General features: G+C 38.5%; 1 protein-coding gene across 1 annotated transcript; it reads right to left on the bottom strand.

Moving 5' to 3' along the window:
• Window positions 1–1613: 1613 nt before the first annotated feature.
• LOC127130003 (uncharacterized) lies at window positions 1614–13014 on the bottom strand. The gene is made up of 5 exons (XM_051059089.1): window positions 12946–13014; window positions 12280–12672; window positions 11349–11916; window positions 2844–3268; window positions 1614–1673 (listed from the first exon to the last, which is right to left on the bottom strand). The coding sequence occupies exons 1-5, from the start codon at window positions 13012–13014 to the stop codon at window positions 1614–1616; spliced, it is 1515 nt and encodes a 504-aa protein (XP_050915046.1).
• Between the last annotated feature and the right edge of the window lie 1310 nt (window positions 13015–14324).

Genomic DNA, 14324 nt, shown 5'->3' with positions numbered 1-14324 from the left:
TGCCAAACATAAACGACAAGGCTTCCAGACTACATGGAGTTAAAGAGATTACCTAAGTGGTATGCCAACCACAAGCAAAGCAAAGCTCAAATAATGAGCTTAAGCGGCTAATGTACCTGTATGAAAAGCTAAACAATCAGTATAGTATTCAGACAATCAAACAATCAACAACAGTCAGACATTCCCAATATGTACAACATGTAAGCCATAAGAGGTAATCTCTCAAGTGAGTGCACCACCAAAGGACCTATAACACAGCAAAGATTAGTTAAACAAAGTAAAATTCATCTCAAGCAAGGAGATCACATCATCCATTAGAACTAATTGCTTGAACCTGAAATGCAAAGCTCAAAAGGTGAGTACAAACCACTAGTGCAAAGACTAGGGTCAAAGGTAGAGCAAAAAGTCAAAACAGCAACCAATATTCAACATGAAGCTCATTTAATCAAGTAAGAACATGTCCTAAAAAGGGCCAAGTCTAAAGCATCAAGCAAAGTCATCACATGAGCAAGGTATGACAAAGGCAATTACAAAGCACACAATTGGTCATCAAGAAAGAAAATTCCATATTAAAACAGAAATGAATCAAACAATCATGAAAATTTTTATGAGCACACAACATGTTAAACATAATCATCATGCCAAAAATTAGAATCAACAGAGCTCAATTGACCTAGAAATGAAAATGCACAAGTATGACATCAAATTGTGTGACACACATTGTCACACCATGCATTCATGTGCCTAAAACAGAGATGGAAAATGCCAAAAATGCACAACCAAGCCTCAAAAATCATGCAACATGTTGGGAATCAGCATACCAAATTTCAAATCAATTGGCCAATGTATGAGCATTTCACAATAGAATGAATGAAGCATGTCACATTTGCATACATGTCCAAAGAAGCCAACACAATTAAAATTCCAGAGATGATAAAATCATGAAATCAGCATCACAAAATAATAGACATCCATATGAACATGTATCAAAAAATTGGAAGTGATTTGGATTCATTTTCTATTTGTTATGATTTTTCAAAGTTGGATGAAAATATTTGAAATAATGTGAATCATGCACATGATAATTGGAGGGAAATGAAATGATTGATAAAATTTGAAAATGTGCAGCCAGACAGAATCGAACCATGTTCACATAAAAGATAGGAGCGCTGAAACAAATAAATTCCAATATGCATTGGCCAAGAATCGAATGGTGTAGCGTTCACAAGGATCAAAACGCAGCGTTCTCATTAAATGAGTTGGCATGCCAACTCAGAGTCAAGGTACATGTGGAAGCGGTCAATGAAGCGCTGGCCAATCATTTGGACATGAGGCACGAACATGGATGCGCATGTGGAGATAAACCCTAGCTAACACCACCAGTTGCAGACGGCGGCCAGAGCGGTGGTTTCCACCGTCTTCCTCGTGGAGACGGTGGCGCTACAGTGCCACACATGAAATTTTTTTCCAGAAATTGCAAACAGGTACACCAAATGAAAGATCTCAACGTGAGGAACACAAATCCAGCATTATTTAAGTCTAAAAACTCATGAATAAGGCGGATCGAGCAAAAACATATTTCATGTTCAAAAATTCAAATCAGCATAACTCAATCAATACTCAACCATTTCGAATTCTAAAAGCATCAGGATTATCAGCATGAAGAGATCTATCTAAACATGTGCATAAAATCAAGAATTAAGGCTTTATATGACATGTTAATCACTCTGAAAAATTAATTAGGCAATGGCTAATTGTGATTAGTGAGAATAAGGTGCATGACCAAAAATGGAAAAATGGAGGTGCATGGCAAATCCACACGTGAACAGTACCATATGAATGCTCAAATTCACTTAAAATCATCTCATAAGCATAATGGCAATGGTATTTTGTTCATATGATGCACCAATTTTGAAATATGCATTTCCCCTCCAAAATGAACATGCATGGGCATATGGTCATATGATGAAATTTCATGCAATGCAATGATAGATTTGGAAAATATATGTCATGAGAAGCAATATGCAAAAAGAGTGACTCATTTTGGAGCTTTGGATCAAAAGTTATGGCTTGTTGAAGTTCCATGCACACTTGGCAATCATTTGGCCATATCTTCTCAACCATTCATCAGATGCTCATGATCTTGGACTTTTTGGAAATGGGAGAGAAATATCTTCAACTTTCATGTTCAACAAAAATTCATTTGAAGCTTTTTTGATGTTGGAAAGTTAAGTTGAATGTGAACCAAAAACTTGCTATTTTTGGAAACTTGAAATTATAGGTCACTTTCCATTTTGGGAAACTTTTGATTTGACTTCAAAATCTTCAATAGATGTATGACATGATGAATAGGCCTTGTTTGAACATGAATGAGATGTCTCAAATCATTTCCCACACCTCAAAGCTTTCAATTGACTGCATAGTTGATCATATTGGGCCTCAGATGACCTGAAAATGCCTGATGAACTTGGGCCTTTGCCACTTGGGGAATTTGCTCCAAAATGGACCTCTAGCTCATATAAGCTCAATATAAAGATCAAATGATCCATATCTCAATGAAAACTTCATCTCTTGCACAAAGGATTCACTTGAATTGCCTTGACCTGTGGCTTGCTTAGACTGCAAAACAAATGTTAGATGACATGTTTTTTGGTGCTTTTGGTTAGTGATTAAACAAGAAAAGCAAATGATATACAATGCAAGCAATGCCTGGTGATCCAAAACCACTCAACAAAAGATCCCACCCAAAGGAAAGGAAGCCAATATGCACAAAGATCCTTGAGGCTATGCAATGCTATGATATGATGCCATGAGGGATCTTGGGGACAAAATTGGGGTCTTACAGTAGTGTAATTTGACTGTGCAGAATCTAAAGTTCTAGAAGCATAGTAAACAACATGGGCAGCCCTGTCAACCCTTTGTTCAAGGACAACCCCAACAGCATAATTAGACGCATCACACATAATCTCAAAAGGGAGGGTCCAGTCCGGTGGCTGGATTATAGGAGCGGAGGTCAATGCTTTCTTCAAGAAGTCAAACGCTTGTTTGCATTTGTCATCAAAGTTGAAAGTGACATCATTCTTTAACAAGTTTAATAGTGGAAGAGCTATCTTGCTGAAATCCTTGATGAAACGCCTGTAAAAACCTGCATGGCCAAGAAAAGAACGAATCTTGCGAATGCAAGAAGGGTAAGGCAGTGTAGAAATCACATCTATTTTAGCAAGGTCAACAGAACTTTTTCTAAAATTATATGACCCAATACAATTCCCTGATCAACCATAAAGTGGCATTTTTCATTATTTAAAACAAGATCAGTTTCGATGCATCTTTCTAAAATCAAGCTTAAACTGCTCAAGCATGCATCAAAAGAGGAACCATAGACAGTGAAATCGTCCATAAAGACTTCCATGAAATTTTCAAAGAAATCAGAAAAAATGCTAATCATGCATCGCTGGAAAGTGCCAGGAGCATTGCAAAGACCAAAAGGCATCCTCCTGTAAGCAAAAGTACCGAAGGGACAAGTAAAAGTGGTCTTCTCTTGATCTTCTGGTGCAATATTGTTGATTCTAAGTGTTGGCAGCAATTTTGGTAAAACAAAGAGAGTTCACAAGATGTCATGTATGATGTCTTAACATGTGCATGCAGGATTGTTTCAGAATGCCATATACAATGCCATGGCTTCTGATATTGGATGTACCTGCTGGAGCTTAAAAGAAAAGACATGTTCATGCAGGATTGTTTCAGATGACATACACAAGGTCATGACATCTGATATGGTTGTACTTGCTGAAAGTTATAAAAGGAATTATTGGATTATGCAGGATTTTTCCAGGATGTCAGACCCGATGTCATGACATCCTGTACACAGAACATTCAGTATGAATGTCTGGTGTTTTGTGATTGCACAATTAATGGCAATATATGTATGATTGAAGATATGATTAGCTGGCGCATTCAATCATGGATTACAACCTGTTTTATTTACTTTCCAAAGAGATCTAACCAGCTGTTATAAAAAGAGTTGATTGGAAAATAGATTTAGGGTTTTCAAGATGTCCAAGCCCAGCAGAATGCTTCTATAAAAAGGGACTTAGAAAACCTGTTTAAATACACAACCAAGACTGAGCGAAATATAGAGAGAGAGCTAGGGTTTGTGTCTGTTTAGTCGTAAGACTTGTAGGTCATTCAAGTCATCCATTGATGATTGAATTGGACTGATTTATGGTTGTAATTTGTCACTCTAAAGCTGTTAAGCAAGAGTGTGTGTCTTCTTGATCAAAGCTATGAAGCAAGATCAAGAGTGTGTCTTCTTGATTGAAACTGTGAAGTAAAATCAAGAGTGTGTAATTGAAAAGTATTTTCTTTTCTCAAGGGATTGTTGTTTAAAATCACTGGTGTGTGATTGTAAGGGAAGTGAGTGGGTTCTCATATCTAAGAGTGCTTAGGTAGAAATTGCACGGGTAGAGATTAGGTGAGAAAGACTGTAACTTGTTGAAGTGTACGGAGAGTCTTTGAACTAATTCTATTTTAGTGAATTTCCTTCCTGGGTTAACAATTGCTTGTGTGATTTGCATTACCATTCTGTTTATTTATCCATTGTGTGTTAGCAGATATCAGTGTCGTGACATTACCTTCGACATCTTATATCTGATACCAGAATTTCAATTGGTATCAGAGCAGGCATCCTGCTCTAGTTCTGGTTGAGATCTAGGGACAATACTTTCTGGTTCAATGGAGAGGGATGGAGGATCTGTTCATAGGCCACCAATTTTGGATGGTTCTAACTATGACTATTGGAAACCTAGAATGGTAGCCTTTTTAAAATCTCTTGATAACAAGGCCTGGAAAGCTGTCTTGACAGGCTGGGTGCACCCTGTAGTTACTAAAGAAGGAGAAGCCACTGCTGAGAAAAAACCTGAAGAACAATGGTCCAAGGAGGAGGATGACCTAGCCCTTGGGAATTCTAAAGCTTTGAATGCCATATTCAATGGAGTTGACAAGAACATCTTCAGATTGGTAAACAATTGTGAAGTAGCTAAAGATGCTTGGGACATTCTCAAAACCACTCATGAAGGCACCTCTAGAGTGAAAATGTCTAGACTACAGCTGCTCACCGCTAAGTTTGAAAACTTAAGGATGAAAGAAAATGAAAATATTCATGAATTTTACATGAGCATTCTTGAAATGGCCAATGCCTCTGGAGCTTTGGGTGAGAAGATGTCAGATGAAAAGTTAGTAAGAAAAATACTAAGATCACTCCCCAAGAGATTTGCTATGAAAGTAACAGCCATAGAAGAATCTCAAGACATCTCAAATATGAGAGTTGATGAGCAAATTGAATCCCTCCAAACATTTGAGATGGGAATATGTGATGGAGCTGAAAAGAAGGCCAAAAGCATAGCATTTATGTCAAACACTAAAGAGGAAGATGAGGAAGGTGGTCAAGATACTGATGAAGATCTGGAAAATGAGATAGCAATGCTGGGAAGACAGTTCAACAGACTAATGAGAAAGGTAGATGTGAGAGCAAAGGGCAATGTCAAAAACATCACATCTGACATCAGTAAAACCAACAGCTTTGGTAAGAAAACAAAGTCTGAAGAAAAGCCCAAAGAATTTCAATGCTATGAGTGTAATGGATATGGTCATATTAAAACTGAACGTGGGACCTACCTCAAGAAACAAAAGAGGAGTCTTGTGGCCTCTTGGTCTGATGGAAGTGAAACTGAAGAAGCTACAAACCATGTGACTGCATTGACAGGAAGATGGGGGTCTGAGGAAGAGTCAATTGATGATAAAAGAACCTTTAAAGAACTGGCCACTACATACAAAGAGTGGTGCCACAGAAGTGCAGGAGTGTGCAGACAAGTTGAAAGACAGAAGAAAGTGATAGCTCAGCTGAAAAATGAAAAGGAAGAGCATGTCGAAATCATCTCAAAATTGGAAGCTGAAGTTGTATTCTTGAATTCCAAACTAGAAGAGATGACTAAGTATGTAAGAATGCTTAATAATGGATCTGCCATCCTAGACAATATTCTCCAGACTGGCCAAATAACAGGAAACAAATCTGGCATTGGATTCAAGGCTGAGTGCAGTGACACTAGTTGCAAACCAAAATCCAAACCTAAGATGTCACATCAGATGTCACAACAGCAGACAGGAAAACATCAAATATGGAAATGCCAATACTGTGGAAAATTTGGCCACCTGAAGCCCTTCTGCTATAAACTATATGGTTATCCTGGCCCTGTTCAGTCTCAACACCAATCAAGGTCCAAACATCACAAGACTGTTAACAAAAAGCAATGGGTTCTTAAGACAAAGGTCACAAGTCTAATAGCTCACACTTCCCTTAGAGTTTCAGCCAAAGAAGATTGGTATTTTGACAGTGGTTGCTCCAGACATATGACCGGGAACAAAAACCAACTGACTGAACTTCATCATCATGCCATAAGTTATGTTACCTTTGGTGATGGTGCAAAAGGTGAAATCAAGGGAATGGGTAGGCTGGATTGCCCTGGAGTTCCTGACCTGGATGATGTCCTACTTGTTAAGGGATTAACTGCTAATCTTATCAACATCAGTCAACTATGTGATCAAGGTCTGAATGTAAACTTCACAAGAACTGAATGTCTGATTACTAACAAAGAAAATAAAGTAATCATGAAGGGAGTTAGGTCCAAAGACAACTGCTACATGTGGAGATCTCAAGAAACTGGATACTCTTCAATGTGTACCTTAGCCAAAGAAGAAGAAGTGAAGATATGGCATCAAAGATTGGGCCATCTGCACCTGAAAGGTATGAAGAGAATCATATCAGTTGAAGCTGTTAGAGGAATTCCCAACTTAAAGATTGATGAGGGAAAAATCTGTGGAGAATGTCAGATTGGAAAACAAACAAGGATGTCACACCAGAAGCTCAGACATGACACAACTACCAAAGTCCTGGAACTACTTCATATGGACTTGATGGGACCCATGCAAGTAGAAAGCCTTGGTGGGAAGAAATGTGCATATGTGGTGGTGGATGATTTCTCCAGATACACCTGGATCAATTTTATAAGAGAAAAATCTGATGTATTTGAAGTATTTAAGGAGCTGTGTCTAAAACTTCAAAGGGAAAAAGAAAGTCTTGTTGTCAAAATTAGAAGTGATCATGGAAAGGTGTTTGAGAACAGCAAATTTGCTGAATTCTGCTCTTCAGAAGGAATTCATCATGAGTTCTCATCTCCCATCACTCCCCAGCAAAATGGTGTGGTGGAAAGAAAAAATAGGACTCTTCAAGAATCAGCCAGAGCTATGATTCATGCTAAGAAATTGCCCTATCATTTTTGGGCTAAAGCCATGAACACAGCCTGCTATGTTCACAACAGAGTGACATTAAAGAAAGGGGCTCCCACAACCCTTTATGAAGTCTAGAAAGGAAGAAAAACTACAGTCAAATACTTTCATGTATTTGGGAGCAAATGCTATATCTTGGCTGATCGTGAGCAAAGAAGGAAGATGGATCCCAAAAGTGATGAAGGAATATTTTTGGGCTATTCAACAAACAGCAGAGCATACAGGGTCTTCAATTCCAGAACTAATGTGTTGATGGAATCCATTAATGTTGTGGTTGATGACCAACAGACTGATGTCACAGACGATGTCGAGACATCCCTGAATGATACTCCAGCTGACTTCTCAGACAAGAATAAGGAAGAAGAACCTCCTCAAGCTGAACTTGAAGATGACAAAATCAATAAGGGACCCTCCATCAGAATTCAGAAGGATCATCCCAAAGACCTTATCATAGGAGACCCAGATAAAGGAGTCACTACTAGATCAAGGGAAGTTATCTCACATGGTTGCTTTGTGTCAAAGATTGAACCCAGAAATATCAAGGAAGCCTTGACTGATGAGTTCTGGATCAATGCCATGCAAGAAGAGTTAGGCCAATTCAAGAGGAATGAAGTATGGGAATTGGTTCCTAGACCTGAAGGAGTAAATGTCATAGGTACAAAGTGGGTATATAAGAATAAATCTGATGAACAAGGGGTTGTTACTAAAAACAAGGCTAGATTAGTAGCTCAAGGATACACTCAAGTTGAAGGAGTTGACTTTGATGAAACTTTTGCTCCTGTAGCTCGCCTTGAGTCCATTAGATTATTACTTGGAGTGGCATGTATTCTGAAATTCAAACTATTTCAGATGGATGTAAAAAGTGCCTTTCTAAATGGCTACCTAAATGAAGAAGTATATGTTCAACAACCTAAAGGCTTCTCAGATCCAAATCTTCCACAACATGTGTACAGACTGAAGAAAGCCCTCTATGGGTTAAAACAAGCTCCCAGGGCTTGGTATGAGAGACTCACAGTGTTCCTCACTGACAATGGATACAGGAAAGGAGGTATTGACAAAACTCTGTTTGTGAAGAATGAAGGAGGGAAGCTCATGGTGGCACAAATATATGTAGATGACATTGTATTTGGTGGAATGTCAGAACAGATGGTTGAATATTTTGTTAGACAAATGCAATCTGAGTTTGAGATGAGCCTTGTTGGAGAACTGACCTACTTTCTTGGGCTACAAGTCAAACAGATGGAAGACTCTATCTTTTTATCTCAAAGGAAGTATGCCAAAAACATTGTGAAGAAGTTTGGCATGGAGAATGATAGCCATAAAAGAACACCTGCTCCTACACATGTAAAAATCTCCAAAGATGAAAATGGTGTCAGTGTAGATCAAAGTCTATACAGAAGCATGATAAGAAGTCTGCTATATCTCACAGCAAGCAGACCTGACATTGCATTTTCTGTTGGTGTGTGCTAGATATCAAGTTGAACTAAAAGTCAGTCACATAAACCAAGTGAAGAGAATACTGAAATATGTCAATGGCACTAGTGACTATGGGATGTTATATACTCATGGATCTGGATCTATGTTGACTGGATACTGTGATGCAGACTGGGCTGGGAGTGCTGATGATAGGAAAAGCACATCAGGAGGATGTTTCTTCTTAGGGAACAATCTGATTTCATGGTTCAGCAAGAAACAAAACTGTGTATCTCTATCCACTACTGAAGCTGAATACATAGCAGCTGGAAGTAGTTGTTCTCAACTGGTCTGGATGAAACAAATATTGTCTGAATACAATGTCACACAAGAAGTCATGACATTATACTGTGATAACCTGAGTGCTATAAATATTTCCAAGAATCCTATTCAGCACAGCAGGACAAAGCACATTGATATCAGGCATCACTTCATCAGAGAACTTGTGAGAAGATCATAGCACTGGAGCATGTTCCTACAGAGAGGCAATTAGCTGACATATTCACAAAAGCTTTGGATGCCAATCAATTTGAATGTTTAAGAGGAAAATTGGGGATATGTGTGTATGAGAATCTATAGCAATCAAAGGAGTCTGTGGATAGCCCTCACAAAGAGAGTATGAAGTATTGTGAGGTATGGTGTAGTGAAGGATGTGACGGGTGTGAAGATGTTATGAGAATTGGTCACCTTTGGTCAATTTTGACTAAAAAGGGGGAGAAGTATGTGGAGCTGGGAGATGTGAGAGTGTGGCTGATCTGGAGGACAGTTATTATTAAAGGAATTGCACAGCTGTTAAAACAGATTGTTATTCTGTTTTCAGATGTCAAAGAGAATGTCTGATATGGTGTACAGGCTGATGTTGAAGCAGATGTCAGAATGACATTCTGGCTGGTACAGGTGCTGGAGTTACAGTAGCTGTTATTTGATGAATGCACAGATTTAGGGGGAGAAGAAGTACCCTTGTGCATTGTGCCTTTGTGTGTCTTATTAGTTGCATCCATAACTAGTAATTCTGTTGTTTGTTGCACAGATTTAGGGGGAGGAGAAGTACCCTTGTGCATGTGTGTATTACTAGTAGTTATATCTAGTAATTGTTATTGCTTCTGCTGCTGATTAAACTACTGATAAGTTGTTTAACTGCTGATAATTTACCTTGTGAACAAAAAGGACAGATATATGTTTTAGCCAAAATTTGCCAAAGGGGGAGTTTGTTGATTCTAAGTGTTGGCAGCAATTTTGGTAAAACAGAGAGAGTTCACAAGATGTCATGTGTGATGTCTTAACATAAGACATCCTATGTACCTGCTGGAGTTCAAGAACATGTGCATGCAGGATTGTTTTAGAATGCCATATACAATGCCATGGCTTCTGATATTGGATGTACCTGCTAGAGCTTAAAAGAAAAGACATGTTCATGCAGGATTGTTTTAGATGACATACACAAGGTCATGACATTTGATATGGTTGTACCTGCTGAAAGTTATAAAAGGAATTATTGGATTATGCAGGATTTTTCTAGGATGTCAGACCCGATGTCATGACATCCTGTACACAGAACATTCAGTATGAATGTCTAGTGTTTTGTGATTGCACAATTAATGGCAATCTATGTATGATTGAAGATATGATTAGTTGGCGCATTCAATCATGGATTACAACCTGTTTTATTTATTTTCCAAAGAGATCTAACCAGTTGTTATAAAAAGATTTGATTGGAAAATAGATTTAGGGTTTTCAATATGTCCAAGCCCAGCAGAATGCTTCTATAAAAAGGGACTTAGAAAACCTGTTTAAACACACAACCAAGACTGAGAGAAATATAGAGAGAGAGCTAGGGTTTGTGTCTGTTTAGTCGTAAGACTTGTAGGTCATTCAAGTCATCCATTGATGATTGAATTGGACTGATTTGTGGTTGTAATTTGCCACTCTAAAGCTGTTAAGCAAGAGTGTGTGTCTTCTTGATCAAAGTTGTGAAGCAAGATCAAGAGTGTGTCTTCTTGATTGAAACTGTGAAGTAAAATCAAGAGTGTGTAATTGAAAAGTATTTTCTTTTCTCAAGGGAATGTTGTTTAAAATCACTGGTGTATGATTGTAAGGGAAATGAGTGGGTTCTCATATCTAAGAGTGCTTAGGAAGAAATTGTATGGGTAGAGATTAGGTGAGAAAGACTGTAACTTGTTGAAGTGTACGGAGAGTCATTGAACTAATTCTATTTTAGTGAATTTCCTTCCTGGCTTGGTAGCCCCCAGATGTAGGTGAGTTGCACCGAACTGGGTTAACAATTGCTTGTGTGATTTGCTTTACCATTCTGTTTATTTATCCATTGTGTGTTAGCAGATATCAGTGTCGTGACATTACCTTCGACATCTTATATCTGATACCAGAATTTCAAATATGAATCTGAAAGTAACCTGAAAAACCATCAAGAAAATAATAATGTGATTTACCAGCAAGCCGTTCAAGCATTTGGTCAATGAACGGTAAAGGAAAGTGATTCTTTCTCGTAGCCTGGTTCAATCTCCTGTAATCAATACAAACTCTCAAGTTGTTCTGAACTTTAGTGGGAACAAGTTCATTCTTTTCATTTTTTACCATTGTGAGTCCTGATTTCTTAGGTACATCCTGCACTGGGCTTACCCATTTACTGTCAGAGATAGGATAAATGACACCTGCTTGCAAGAGTTTGGTTACCTCCTTCTTCACAACATCAAGAATCAAAGGATTAAGCCTCCTTTGGGGCTGCCTTACTATTTTCGCTCCGTCCTCAAGTAATATCATGTGCATGCACATCGACGGACTAATACCTGGGAGGTCGGCTAATGTCCACCCGATTGCCTTCTTGTGCTTCTTTAAAACCTGCATAAGCTTTTCTTCCTGATCAAAATCAAGGTTAGAATAAATAATAACAAGGAGTTTTTCATTAGTCTCCAAATAAGCGTATTTCAGGTTTTCAGGGAGTTGTTTCAGCTCTAAAGACGGGGGTTGCTCGATCTTTGGAATGCTTGGGGCAGCCGGGATGTCAAGAGCATCAACTCCAAAAACAGCTTCATCGGCAACAACTTCACCTATAGGAAATGTATCAGGCTGCAAGGCAGCATCAATCTCAACACACACAACACAAAGGTTAGTGTCAGTACAATCAACACATGAGTAAATATCATCGAAACCAGATAAAGAAGGAAAATCAAGTGAAAATAAATCAGAACAAGTGTCCTAAACCAGCTCAGATATCAATTCCATATGAAAAACGGAATGCTCTTCCAAGGGGTGTTTCATGGCATCGAAAATGTTAAATTTTGCGACAATGTCACAAAATTCCATGGACATGGTTCCATCGTCAACATCAATTTTTATCTTCGCGGTTTTCATGAACGGTCTGCCTAAAATGATGGGAGCTCTGCTTGTCTTAGTCTCTCCTTCCATGTCCAGAATGTAAAAATCTGCAGGAAAAATTAAATCATTAACTTGGACAAGGACATCTTCCACTACGCTAGTCAGGCGTGCATTGCTCTTGTTCGTCAATTGGACGATCAAACCTGTATGCTGCAAAGGACCAAGATTAAGGTTATTATAAATAGAAGTAGGTATAACACTAATGCCCGCTCCCAAATCAAGCATGCAATTCTCGAATTTACTATCCCCGATGGTACAAGGGACAGTAAAAGTTCCCGGATCCTTCTGCTTTTGTGGCAAGAGTTGAGTGATGGCTGAAACATTTTTCTCGCCTGTAACTTTTTCAGATGAAGGCTTGGGCTGAATAAAAGCAGAAATATTTCTTCCCAAGTTAACTCTCTCACTTCCTTTAATCCTCCTCTTATTTGTACACAAATCCTTCAGAAACTTTGCATACTTAGGAACCTGTTTAATTACATCAAGAAGCGAAATATTTACTGCAACTTTTCTAAAAACATCCAATATCTCTCTTTCCTTGTCTCCCTCCTCAATTCTTTTATTTTTCAGAACTCTATGTGGAAAGAGGACTGGTGGCACATACTCCTTTTCTTTAATTTTTTCAGATAAAACAGGTTCAGATGGAGTAGGTTCAGGTTTAGATGTTACCTCAATAATTTTTTAATTTTTTGGGGGGGTTGTTTCTGTAGCCTTTCCAAATCTCAACGAAATCGCACTCACATTAGTATTAGAATCCCTTGGATTGACAACTGTTTGGGCTGGAAGCTGGTTCGACCCTTGGGCTTGCATGTTATTTATTTGAGTAGCAAGTTGTCCCATTTGCGTGTTCAAGGTCTGAATGATAGAATCGGTCCTTTGTTGGAATTGGAGATTGTTGGCGGCCATTTGTTTGACAAGATCTTCTAAGGATGGTCCGAAAGGTGCATGGGCGGCCACTTGAGGTGGGTTCTGTTGTGGGTTTCCATATTGAAGGTTGGGATGGTTCCTCCAATTGGGATGGTACTTGTTGGTGGACAGGTCAGGAGTATTATTGTACCTGTTTTGATTGTAAAGGTTGGCTGCATAAGCTTGAGGCAGCTCAGTAATGGACTCGTCTCTCAGAATAGGACAAGTATCGGTCGGATGCTCATGAGAAGTACAAATACCACACATTGTTGTTGTTTGAGGTTTTGCTACTGCCAGTTGTTTGACTAAGGTAATGAGCTCGTCAACTCTGGTCTCTAAAGATTTGTTGGAAGAAACCTGAATTTGATTCACGCCTTTGCTTTGCACATAATTGTCTCTAGTAGTGAACTATTGGGAATTAAGGGACATATTTTCGATAAGGGATTTGGCAGCATCTGGAGTCTTATCAACAAGTGCTCCACCACTAGCAGCATCAAGAATATTCCTATCCATCGGTATCAAACCCTCATAAAAGTACTGGATGAGTAGTTGCTCGGTGATCTAGTGTTGATGGCCGCTGGATACCAAGTGTTTAAATCTCTCCCAATACTCGGCCAATGACTCATTACTCTGTCTAATACCACAAATCTCCTTTCTTATCGAGGTAGCTCTGGAGGCAGGAAAATATCTCTCTAAGAACACTTTTTTCAGAGCATTCCAGCTTGTGATCGAATTTGGCTCAAGATAATATATCCAATCCTTTGTTGCACCCTGCAATGGAAAAGGAAAAGCTCGAAGTTTGATATGGTCTTCAGTTATTCCTTCAGGCCTCAATAGTGTAGAGCACACAACCTGGAATTCTTTGAGATGTTTATATGGATCCTCACCTGCAAGACCATTAAACTTTGGCAACAAGTGTATCATACCAGATTTTAGTTCAAAAGGAGTGTCAGCTTCAGGATATTCAACACACAGGCCATTATAATTCACATCAGGGACATCTAACTGCCTTAAAGTTCTTTGGTCAGCCATAGTCAAAAACAAACACAATGAAGGAAAACGATTAAAATAAATTCAGAAAAATAAACTAACACCGAAATTAATCTAATGACGTCAATTAAAATTTTTGAGATTTTTTTCGGAATTTTCTAAAACTATCGAAGCAGAAAAAAAATCATAAAAAATAGAAAAATAAGGAATTTCGGGTTTTTAGG

This window comes from Lathyrus oleraceus, chromosome 3 (assembly GCF_024323335.1).
Source record: "Lathyrus oleraceus cultivar Zhongwan6 chromosome 3, CAAS_Psat_ZW6_1.0, whole genome shotgun sequence".
NCBI classification, from domain to species: Eukaryota; Viridiplantae; Streptophyta; class Magnoliopsida; order Fabales; family Fabaceae; genus Lathyrus; species Lathyrus oleraceus.
Note: the sequence above shows the minus strand (reverse complement) of the source record. Positions and strands in the feature narration are given on the sequence as shown.